Source organism: Ambystoma mexicanum, chromosome 3q, assembly GCF_040938575.1.
Source record: "Ambystoma mexicanum isolate Mex_15411 chromosome 3q, UKY_AmexF1_1, whole genome shotgun sequence".
Lineage (NCBI taxonomy): Eukaryota > Metazoa > Chordata > Amphibia > Caudata > Ambystomatidae > Ambystoma > Ambystoma mexicanum.
Genome location: NC_090926.1, coordinates 1,060,982,386 through 1,060,994,551, shown reverse-complemented (window position 1 = coordinate 1,060,994,551; position 12,166 = coordinate 1,060,982,386). Strand labels below are relative to the sequence as shown.

General features: G+C 48.1%; 1 protein-coding gene across 1 annotated transcript in view; it reads right to left on the bottom strand.

Annotated features, from left to right (window-relative positions):
* GCGR (glucagon receptor) overlaps positions 1–12,166 on the bottom strand; it is an 800,864-nt gene that overhangs the window by 218,470 nt on the left and 570,228 nt on the right. Inside the window, exon 8 of the mRNA XM_069655284.1 lies at positions 5,465–5,624. Within this exon, the coding sequence (XP_069511385.1) occupies positions 5,465–5,624 (160 nt within the window). The remainder of the gene's footprint in view (positions 1–5,464; positions 5,625–12,166) is intronic.

Genomic DNA, 12,166 nt, shown 5'->3' with positions numbered 1-12,166 from the left:
TATTCCCTCCAGGCAATGCACACAGAATGTTGTACACACCGTGCACAATAAAGAATGTTCTGTGATCAGCCCAGATGTGGCACATTAACAGTGCTATACTCACACCTGCCAAAGACAGTTCTATATTCACCCCAGTCAGGATACTTATAGTTTGCTATACTCATCCAATGCACACGGAGCATGTATACACCCCACACAAAAAGAGTGCTGTGCTCAACCAACTATTGCACTTATACTGCACGTTATTCTCCCCAGACAATGCACACATCACATGCTCTTCTGTATTCACCCCAGCCAATGCACACAGAATGTTGTACACACCGTGCACAATAAAGAATGTTCTGTGCTCACTCCAGCCCATGTACACATCACACACTCTTCTATATTCACCCGAGCCAATGCACACAGAATGCTGTACACACCGTGCACAATAAAGAATGTTCTGTGATCAGCTCAGCCAATTTGTACATGCTGCCCTGTATTAATCCCCGCCAATACATGCATTGCATTCTGTACTCACCACAGCAATGCATTAATTGTATTCTATACTCACCACAGCCAATACAAGCATATAATTCTGTACTCACCACAGCCAATACATTCATTGCATTCTGTACTCACCACCGCCAATGCATGCATAGCATTCTGTACTCACCCCAGCCAGCCAGTGCATGCGTAGCATTCTGTACTCACCACCGCCAAGGCATGCATAGCCTTCTGTAATTACCACAGCCAATGCATGCATAGCATTCTGTACTCACCCCAGCCAATGCAGGCATAGCATTCGCTACTCACCACAGCCAGTGCAAGCATAGCATTCTGTACTCATCCCAGCCAATGCATGCATAACATTCTGTACTCATCCCAGCCAATGCATGCATAACATTCTGTATTCACCACAGCCAATGCATGCATAGCATTCTGTACTCACCCCAGCCAATGCAAGAATAGCATTCTGTACTCACCCCATCCAATGCATGCATAGCATTCTGTACTCATCCCAGCCAATGCATGCATAACATTCTACATTCACCACAGCCAATGCATGCATAGCATTCTGTACTCACCACAGCCAATGCAAGCATAGCATTCTGTACTCACCCCAGCCAATGCAGGCATAGCATTCGCTACTCACCACAGCCAGTGCAAGCATAGCATTCTGTACTCATCCCAGCCAATGCAAGCATAACATTCTGTACTCATCCCAGCCAATGCATGCATAACATTCTGTATTCACCACAGCCAATACATGCATAGCATTCTGTACTCACCCCAGCCAATGCATGCATAGCATTCTGTACTCATCCCAGCCAATGCATGCATAACATTCTGTATCACCACAGACAATGCATGCATAGCATTCTGTACTCACCACAGCCAATGCAAGCATAGCATTCTGTACTCACCCCATCCAATGCATGCATAGCATTCTGTACTCACCACAGCCAATGCATTCATTGCATTCTGTACTCACCACAGCCAATACAAGCATATCATTCTGTACTCACCAAAGCCAATACATTAATTGCATTCTGTACTCACCACCGCCAATGTATGCATAGCATTCTGTACTCACCTAGCCAGCCAATGCATGCATACCATTCTGTACTCACCACCGCCAATGCATGCATAGCATTCTGTAATCACCACAGCCAATGCATGCATAGCATTCTGTACTCACCACAGCCAATGCATTCATTGCATTCTGTACTCACCACCGCCAATGTATGCATAGCATTCTGTACTCACCCTAGCCAGCCAATGCATGCATAGCATTCTGTACTCACCACCGCCAATGTATGCATAGCATTCTGTAATCACCACAGCCAAAACAAGCATATCATTCTGTACTCACCAAAGCCAATACATTCATTGCATTCTGTACTCATCACCGCCAATGCATGCATAGCATTCTGTGATCACCACAGCCAATGCATGCATAGCATTCTGTACTCACCCCAGCCAATGCATGCATAGCATTCGCTACTCACCACAGCCAGTGCAAGCATAGCATTCTGTTCTCATCCCAGCCAATGCAAGCATAGCATTCTATACTCACCACAGCCAATGCATGCATAGCATTCTGTACTCACCCCAGCCAATGCATGCATAGCATTCTGTACTCACCACAGCCAATGCAAACATAGCATTCTGTACTCACCCCAGCAAATGCAAGCATAGCATTCTGTACTCACCCCAGCCAATGCAAGCATAACATTCTGTACTCACCCAGCCAATGCAAGCATAAAATTCTGCACTCACCTCAGCCAATGCATTGCATTCTGTACTCACTACCGCCAATGCATGCTTAGCATTCTGTACTCACCACAGCCAATGCAAGCATAGCATTCTGTACTCACCCCAGCCAATGCAAGCCTAGCATTCTGTACTCACCCAGCCAATGCAAGCATAAAATTCTGTACTCACCTCAGCCAATGCATTGCATTCTGTACTCACTACCGCCAATGCATGCTTAGCATTCTGTACTCACCCCAGCCAATGCATGCATATCAGCCAATGCAAGCATAACATTCTGTATTCACCACAGCCAATGCATGCATAGCATTCAGTACTCACCCCAGCCAATGCAAGCATAGCATTCTGTACTCACGCCATCCAATGCATGCATAGCATTCTGTACTCACCACAGCCACTGCATTAATTGCATTCTGTACTCACCATAGCCAATGCATTCATCGCATTTTGTACTCACCACAGCCAATACAAGCATATCATTCTGTACTCACCAAAGCCAATACATTCATTGCATTCCGTACTCACCACCGCCAATGTATGCATAGCATTCTGTACTCACCCTAGCCAGCCAATGCATGCATAGCATTCTGTACTCACCACCGCCAATGCATGCATAGCATTCTGTAATCACCACAGCCAAAACAAGCATATCATTCTGTACTCACCAAAGCCAATACATTCATTGCATTCTGTACTCACCACAGCCAATGCAAGCATAGCATTCTGTACTCACCCCATCCAATGCATGCATAGCATTCTGTACTCACCACAGCCAATGCATTCATTGCATTCTGTACTCACCACAGCCAATACAAGCATATCATTCTGTACTCACCAAAGCCAATACATTAATTGCATTCTGTACTCACCACCGCCAATGTATGCATAGCATTCTGTACTCACCCTAGCCAGCCAATGCATGCATAGCATTCTGTACTCACCACCGCCAATGCATGCATAGCATTCTGTAATCACCACAGCCAATGCATGCATAGCATTCTGTACTCACCACAGCCAATGCATTCATTGCATTCTGTACTCACCACCGCCAATGTATGCATAGCATTCTGTACTCACCCTAGCCAGCCAATGCATGCATAGCATTCTGTACTCACCACCGCCAATGCATGCATAGCATTCTGTAATCACCACAGCCAAAACAAGCATATCATTCTGTACTCACCAAAGCCAATACATTCATTGCATTCTGTACTCATCACCGCCAATGCATGCATAGCATTCTGTGATCACCACAGCCAATGCATGCATAGCATTCTGTACTCACCCCAGCCAATGCATGCATAGCATTCGCTACTCACCACAGCCAGTGCAAGCATAGCATTATGTACTCATCCCAGCCAATGCAAGCATAGCATTCTATACTCACCACAGCCAATGCATGCATAGCATTCTGTACTCACCCCAGCCAATGCATGCATAGCATTCTGTACTCACCACAGCCAATGCAAACATAGCATTCTGTACTCACCCCAGCTAATGCAAGCATAGCATTCTGTACTCACCCCAGCCAATGCAAGCATAACATTCTGTACTCACCCAGCCAATGCAAGCATAAAATTCTGTACTCACCTCAGCCAATGCATTGCATTCTGTACTCACTACCGCCAATGCATGCTTAGCATTCTGTACTCACCACAGCCAATGCAAACATAGCATTCTGTACTCACCCCAGCCAATGCAAGCATAGCATTCTGTACTCACCCCAGCCAATGCAAGCCTAGCATTCTGTACTCACCCAGCCAATGCAAGCATAAAATTCTGTACTCACCTCAGCCAATGCATTGCATTCTGTACTCACTACCGCCAATGCATGCTTAGCATTCTGTACTCACCCCAGCCAATGCATGCATATCAGCCAATGCAGGCATAACATTCTGTATTCACCACAGCCAATGCATGCATAGTATTCTGTACTCACCCCAGCCAATGCAAGCATAGCATTCTGTACTCATCCCATCCAATGCATGCATAGCATTCTGTACTCACCACAGCCAATGCATTCATTGCATTCTGTACTCACCAGAGCCAATACAAGCATATCATTCTGTACTCACCAAAGCCAATACATTCATTGCATTCTGTACTCACCACCGCCAATGTATGCATAGCATTCTGTACTCACCCTAGCCAGCCAATGCATGCATAGCATTCTGTACTCACCACCGCCAATGCATGCATAGCATTCTGTAATCACCACAGCCAATCCATGCATAGCATTCTGTACTCACCACAGCCAATGCATTCATTGCATTTTGTACTCACCACAGCCAATACAAGCATATCATTCTGTACTCACCAAAGCCAATACATTCATTGCATTCTGTACTCACCACCGCCAATGTATGCATAGCATTCTGTACTCACCCTAGCCAGCCAATGCATGCATAGCATTCTGTACTCACCACCGCCAATGCATGCATAGCATTCTGTAATCACCACAGCCAAAACAAGCATATCATTCTGTACTCACCAAAGCCAATACATTCATTGCATTCTGTACTCATCACCGCCAATGCATGCATAGCATTCTGTGATCACCACAGCCAATGCATGCATAGCATTCTGTACTCAACCCAGCCAATGCATGCATAGCATTCGCTACTCACCACAGCCAGTGCAAGCATATCATGCTGTACTCATCCCAGCCAATGCAAGCCTAGCATTCTGTACTCACCCCAGCCAATGCATGCATAGCATTCTGTACTCACCACAGCCAATGCAAACATAGCATTCTGTACTCACCCCAGCCAATGCAAGCATAGCATTCTGTACTCACCCCAGCCAATGCAAGCCTAGCATTCTGTACTCACCCAGCCAATGCAAGCATAAAATTCTGTACTCACCCCAGCCAATGCATTGCATTCTGTACTCACTACCGCCAATGCATGCATAGCATTCTGTACTCACCCCAGCCAATGCATTGCATTCTGTACTCACTACCGCCAATGCATGCACAGCATTCTGTGCTCACCCCAGCCCATGCATGCATATCAGCCAATGCATGCATAGCATTCTGTGGTCACCACAGCCAATGCATAAGGAGTGGTCTACATGCGCTAAGAAATACAGATTGTTCCGTCCTCACGCCAAGCATTGCACACATGCTGTTCTACATTCGCCCCAGCCAAAGTGCACATCATGTTTTGTATTCACCCCAGTCAATGGCTACGTAATTCTGTATACTCACCCCAGCCAATGCACACATAGATTGTGAAGTAGCTCTTCTCGGAGAAGACAGCCAACACCAGCAGGTTGTGCAAGTAGAGGCCCTCCACCAGCAGCCAGCAGTAGTTGGCGATAGTTCCATACTGCATGAGAACTGTGGCTGCGCGGCACCCTGCAGCAGCCTGTGGGCGAAGAAGAACAGGTAAATGCCCAGGCTACACTCAGGGCACAGGTAGATTTCCGTAGCAATGCATGGGCACGCCCAGGAAAAAGCGCACACTGCTGGGCTCCTATAGCACTGACAGGGCACCGCTGGAGGAAGGTCACACTGCTGGAGTCATATAGCACTGACAGGGCACGGGTGGAGGAAGCTCACACTGCTGGGGTCATAGAGCACTGAGAGGACACTACCAGAGGAAGCTCACACTGCTGGGGTCATATAGCACTGAGAGGGCATTACCGGAGGAAGCTCACACTGCTTAAGTCATATAACACTGACAGGGCACGGGTGGAGGAAGCACACACTGCTGGAGTCATATAGCACAGGCAGGGCACGGGTGGAGTCATATAGCACTGACATGGCACGGTTGGAGGAAGCTCACACTGCTGTAGTCATATAGCACTGACAGGGCATGGGTGGAGGAAGCTCATACTGCGGGATTCATATAGCAGTGTCAGGGTATACGGGTGGAGAAAGCTCACATTGCTGGAGGCATAGTGCACCGACTGGGCACGGGTGGAAGAAGCTCACACTGCTGAAGTCATATAGCACTGACAGGGCACTGCTGGAGGAAGCTCACACTGCGGGAGTTATATAGACCTTAATAGGCACTGCCAGAGGAAGCTCACAATGTTGGATTCATATAGCACTGACAGGGCACTGCTAGAGGAAGCTCACACTGCTGGAGTCATATAGCACTGACAGGGCACTGCCGGAAGAAACTCACACTGCTGGAGTCATATAGCACCCACAGGGCACTGCTGCAAGAAACTCACACTGCTGGAATCATATAGCGCTGACACGGCCGTGCTGAAAGAGAAAGGTAGCACTAAGATGGGACTGCTGGAGGAAGCTCACATTGCCAGGTAATACAGCCTTGACAGGACACTCTTGGAAGAAGCTCAAACAGGCTCACGTGGCACTGAATGGGCACAACCAGGAAAGAAGTGTACACTGCTGGGCTCCTAAAGCACTGACAGGCCACTGCTGGAGGAAGCTCACACTGCTGGAGTCATATTGCACTGACATTGCACTGCTAAAGAAAGCTCACACTGTTATAGCCATATTGTTATAGTCATATAGCAATAACAATGCACTACCGGAGAAAGCGTACACTGCTGGAATCATTTAACATTGACATGGCACTGCTGGAAAAAACTCACACTGCTGTTGTCATATAGCGCTGACAGGGCACTGCTGGATGAGCCCTGTATCACTGAGAGGGGGCTGCGGTCGAAGCTCACACTGCTGCAGTCATACTGTGCTAACCCTCCACTGCTAGAGGAAGCTCACACTGCTGGGGTCATATAGCACTGACAAGGCACTGCTGGAGGAATCTTACATATCTATCTATCTATCTATCTATCTATCTATCTATCTATCTATCTATCTATCTATCTATCTATCTGTGCTCTTTTATTGCGCCACTAACCCTAAGGCCTCAGGGCGCACACAGGAGAGAAAGAAACAGACAATGAAGAACATAGAATATGAAAAAAAGACAAGGATGGTAGGAACAAGACGGACTCTACCAGAAACAGGAGTCATAGGATGTTATAAAGCAGACACGACAAAGTAGTGTCAGTTGCAAGAGGGTGAGGAGGCCTTACCCATGGCCTAGATCAAACAGTCATATAGAGCTGACGGGGCCCTGCTGAAGGAAGCTCGATTTGCAGGGTCATATAGTGCTGGTAGTGCACTGTTTGAGGAATCACACACTGCTTCAGTCATACAGTCATTACACTGCTGGAGGCATATAGCACTGACGGGGCACTGGTGGAGAAAGCTCACACTGCTGGAGTCATTTTGCACTGACATTGCATTTCTGAAGAAAGCTCACACTGTTATAGTCATATACCAATAGCAAAAACACTGCACTACTGGAGAAAGCGCACACTGCTGGAATTATATAACACTGACATGGCACGGCTGGAAGAAACTCCCACTGCTGTTGTCATATAACGCTGACAGGACTGGTGGAAGAGCCATGTATAACTGAGTGGGGACTGCTGGTGGAAGCTCACACTGCTGGAGTCATATAGCACTGACATTACACTGCTGGAGTCATATAGCACTGACAGGGCACTGGTGGAGGAAACTCACACTACTGCAGTCATATAGCACTGATAAGGTACAGCTGGAGGGAGCTCACACTGACATTGAATAGACAAAAGACGCTCACACTGAATGAGTGACATCGCAAGCCTGGACACTTCTGCATTTGTATATAGAGCAAACAGAACTACTGGCCACTTGCACCCCGACCTAATCCTACTTTTCATCACATGATTTAAAATCAGATAGACCAAATAGTCCCAAGACCAAAAGATTCAATTAAATAATATGTAATGCACGGCCGACACGTGTTTTGACCAATTGATGGTCTTTTTCAAGGCAGGTCCTAATTCTGTATGACTTTCAAGATTTGCACAACCACACACTGATGATCTTGATTAAAGCAGTGCCTTCATTTATTTATTTTATTTATTTGCGCAAAAATTGAATTAACAATTTTTTTGCAAAGTTGGTGATTTGACATAGACAAAGCAAATCAGAGAAAGAACGTTTCCATACACAACTAAATGAATTATTTAACTATTTGAAAAAGAATAAATAGAAAAAACATAAGAACAAATGAAGGAAAAAGCGGTTCCTTTATATGCAACACAGGCTTCCATCCAAGAGATCTTGGCCTGTCACACACTTGGATATAACCACTGTTGCGTGATGATCAACTCCAAATGCATGCCCTTTCTCTACTGCGCAGAACGCCGCAAATCCGAAGAGGGACTTGTGGAAATCTTCACCATTTGGACCCATCTTTTCAACTTTTCCTATGGGAGAATCCCCACAACCCCTACTTAGAGGGGCTGGTCTTGGTTGCTGCGATCACTCACACACTGCTGTATGGGGTCACATTGAACAATATATCCAGGGCAACCTTTGGTTCCCAGTCTACACTTTGGACCGTGGGCAGCGTAAGCCTGCACAAAGGGTAGTTAGTGACTGTGCGGCAGACAGGTGGGGTTCCCAGTGCTGGAAATGTATAAACATTTATTGGGAGAACCGTTACTTCTTAGGAGGTTGGGGCTTTGCAAAGGAGGGGGCGGTGCCAAGGGATGTGACCCCCTAGGTTGCGCAATACATTATCTCTATATAGACTCCATTCCTGGCGATTTGCATAAAAGCAAAGAGCATTATGGGAACAACATAATGTCCACAATTTTAAATGATAACATGTCTCATGGTGGTTCATTAAGAAAACCTTTTAAGTGAATAATGGACTCTTCTGTTTTCATTGGTCACAATATTCACCCCAATAAAGAGATATCTGTAAAATGCAGGACATATATACCAGTTTGAACAGTTGTAAAACTGTATGTGAGGCTTCTGCAGTTTCTGTATGCAGGCTTGAAGCATAGGTTGTGCAGCTGCCCACCAAGTTCTCTGCTTTCAGAAGAAGCACGAGAGCTGTGTCTGGTACCCCCTGGGTCTGCAGGGTGGAGTTTGCAGAACAGGGGCCCTGGGGGGGAATGCAAAGCGTTTCCCCCCTGGGGTAATTTTGGGCACAGCACAGGCCAGCGATGCAGAGCGCCCAGGTGTATATATAGGGGGCAGGGAAGGTTCAGAAACAGGCGACAGTTGAGACGTGCATTTGTCCTAGTTCCGTGCTCCCAAGCCTTCCCCGCGTGGGGCCTATAAGCTTTGCGGTTGTTCTTGGTGAGGTAGGTTTAGTGCGGTTGTTGTGGGTGGGTAGGCATAGGAATTAAGTTACATTGTTTAAAAAAATAATAATAATAATATAGCCGGGGTGCCGTAGATAAGGCACCCTCAACCTTACCGCGGAGCGGCTCCCCAGTGGCTGGCCCTGTTGGTTAGGGTGTGGATTTGTATCTGAGGGTCAGTGGGTGTGGAGGGCGCTCCGTCACAGTTTTCAGCGACACCGGGTAGTGGCGTTGGGAGGGGGGTGCAACTGCTGGTCCTCGCAGTGTCATTGAAGGGGAAGGGTGGACGCGGGACGCATCTGGGCATATTTTGCACCCCCTTGGGGTTAAAGCGGGACCCCAACAAGTCGGGCGCAAGAGGTCTGGTGACCGGCGCTGAGTTCATTACAGCGTGGTGGTGGGGTGGGGCCAGAGGTGGCAGTGCAGAGCCTTAAATGCGCCGCACTTGTTAGAGAATTAGCCGGGAGCATTTGGCTCGGCAGTATACCATTGACGGGGCACAGGGGTGCGGTGCCTGCATCGCGTCACCAGGGGGTGAGCCTTGTTTTCAACGGCACGTTTAGTAGCAGGGGTACCCCAGCAGTTGGGGGGATAATTTAGTAATTTAGATGTTGGGGGTGTCAGATTTACCGGGCAAGGAGCGCTTGGGCTGGCTCAATTACAGTGTAGGTGGCATAGTTTAAATTAAATAAATAAATAAATAAATAATAATTGTGGATTTTAATTATCGTTCTTGTAGTGTGGGTATAGACATATACGGGAGAGGATTTAAGTGGTGGGTATTAGGGGGAATCAATAGGGTTGTCAATTGAAACTGCTACCTCCGCCCCCCACTCAGCAGTCAGATATTTGCAGGCAAAGCCACACAGGGAGTTAACAGCAAGGCTCAGGTGTGCCAGTTTATTGAGGAAGGGGCAAGGGGCAATAGCATCTAATTAAGAAATTTCATGTGCCGAGGATGGCAGGAAGGAGAGCTGGGAGTAAGGGCCTGGTGGACATTATTAGCAGGGCAACCAAAGCCCAGCTGGAGGGGGCAGTAGGTGGAGTTACGGGGGAAAAAGGTGCCGGGGAGGGTAGGCCCCAGCATAGAGCAGCGGCGGATATGGCCCTCGCCACAGTGTTGGCTTGTAGCCCTTCTGCAGGTAGGGAAGGAGTATGGGAAAAAGGGGTTAGAAGGAGTAGGAGGGAGGATCCTAGAAGAGCGTTCTGGGGTTTAGGGGGGTAGGTGAGGGTTTGGGTAGTGGGCTGGGAGTCGAAGACCTGGTGGAGGCATCTAGTGGAGTGGGACCAGAGGTGGGCAGGAAGCAGGCTAGGGGCGAAGGCAGGGGCGTCTGAGGGGGGAAATACCTGCAAAAGAGTGCAGGTGGGAGAGGAAGGAGCGGTCCCCGTCGGTTAGGGTAGACAGGGGAAGGTGCGGAACGACATCCCCGCTTAGGAGGATTACAGACGGAGGGCAGAGTATGGCCCCCGTGGTTCCTGAAAGGGCAGTAGGAGAGGGCTTGAGAATGGCTCCTCTTGGAGGACGCGGGGAACAGACTAGAGAGCGCAGCACGGCCCCTAGCATGGAGGAGCAGAGGGTGGAGGAGAGAACCCCTCGCCGTAGAAGAGAAGAGCAGACGGGGGTTGGCCCGGCCTGCCAAAAAGACGTCGAAGGAGCGGCAGGGTTACACCCCGGGCTCACCCGAAGAGGAGCTGCCGGCCCAAGCGGGAGCTTGCACCAACAATGTTATCGCATTGGGGATTATGATTGGCAGGAAGAGAATGTTGAACAATGGGAGGAAGAAGAGCATAATGGTTTACGGCAAGGGAAAGGGTGAGAAGGGGTTTAAAGGGATGGTCTAGTAAAAATGTTTATTTAAAAAATAGATAGGCCACATGAAAAAAAAATACTAGCATCCTCCGTTTTAAAACATCCTATGTAAAATTTTGAGCTATTCAAGCTCAAAATTCGAAAAAGCAAGCATAGGGGCTCAGCCATTTTGTGAAATGGAGGCCCTCCTGTGCTGGCTTTTGCTTTTACGGCACTAATGAAGGAAAAGCCAGCCAGCTGTAGTAAACAAAGTCTACCGCTGGGTGGCTTTCCCTTCATTAGTGCCGGGACTCGGAGGACGCGGACCGGAGACCAGAGCAGGAAAGCTGCAGCTGAATCTCGGTAAGTGCTATTTATTTTTTTTACAAAAAATAAGCACTAGCTGCGTTTTTTTTTCTAAGTTTTCCGGGCTGGAGGAGCCCGGAAAATTTAGAAATAAAACCGCAGCTTTAAAAACGTTGTATTTATATTTGCGGTCGCTTTTGAAGCGACCGCAAACATAAATACAACACAACCGCGTGTGTTTCTGCCTGCTGTGGCTATCACTTTGGGTCTCCGGTGCTCCCAGGGGAACACCGGAGACCCAAAGTGAAAGCCACAGCAGGCAGAAACACACGGGGTTATGTTTACATGCCCCGTAATGTTTCTACCTGCAGCTGATTTCCCATTTGGGGCTCTCAGGCTCCCCGTGGGGAGCCCGAGAGCCCCAAATGGGAAATGCTAAATGCTGCGTTGTCTGCCTAAATCTGCTTTCCCATTTGGGGCTCTCGGGCTCCCCATGGGGAGCCCGAGAGCCCCAAATGAGAAAGCAGATTCAGGCAGAAACAACGCGGAACCCGAGAGCCCCAAATGGGAAAGCAGATTCAGGCAGACACAACGCGGTTGTTTTCCGCAATGCCGCGTTGTGTCTGCCTGAACCTGCTTTTCCATTTGGGGCTCTCGGGCTCCCTGTGGGGAGCCCGAGAGCCC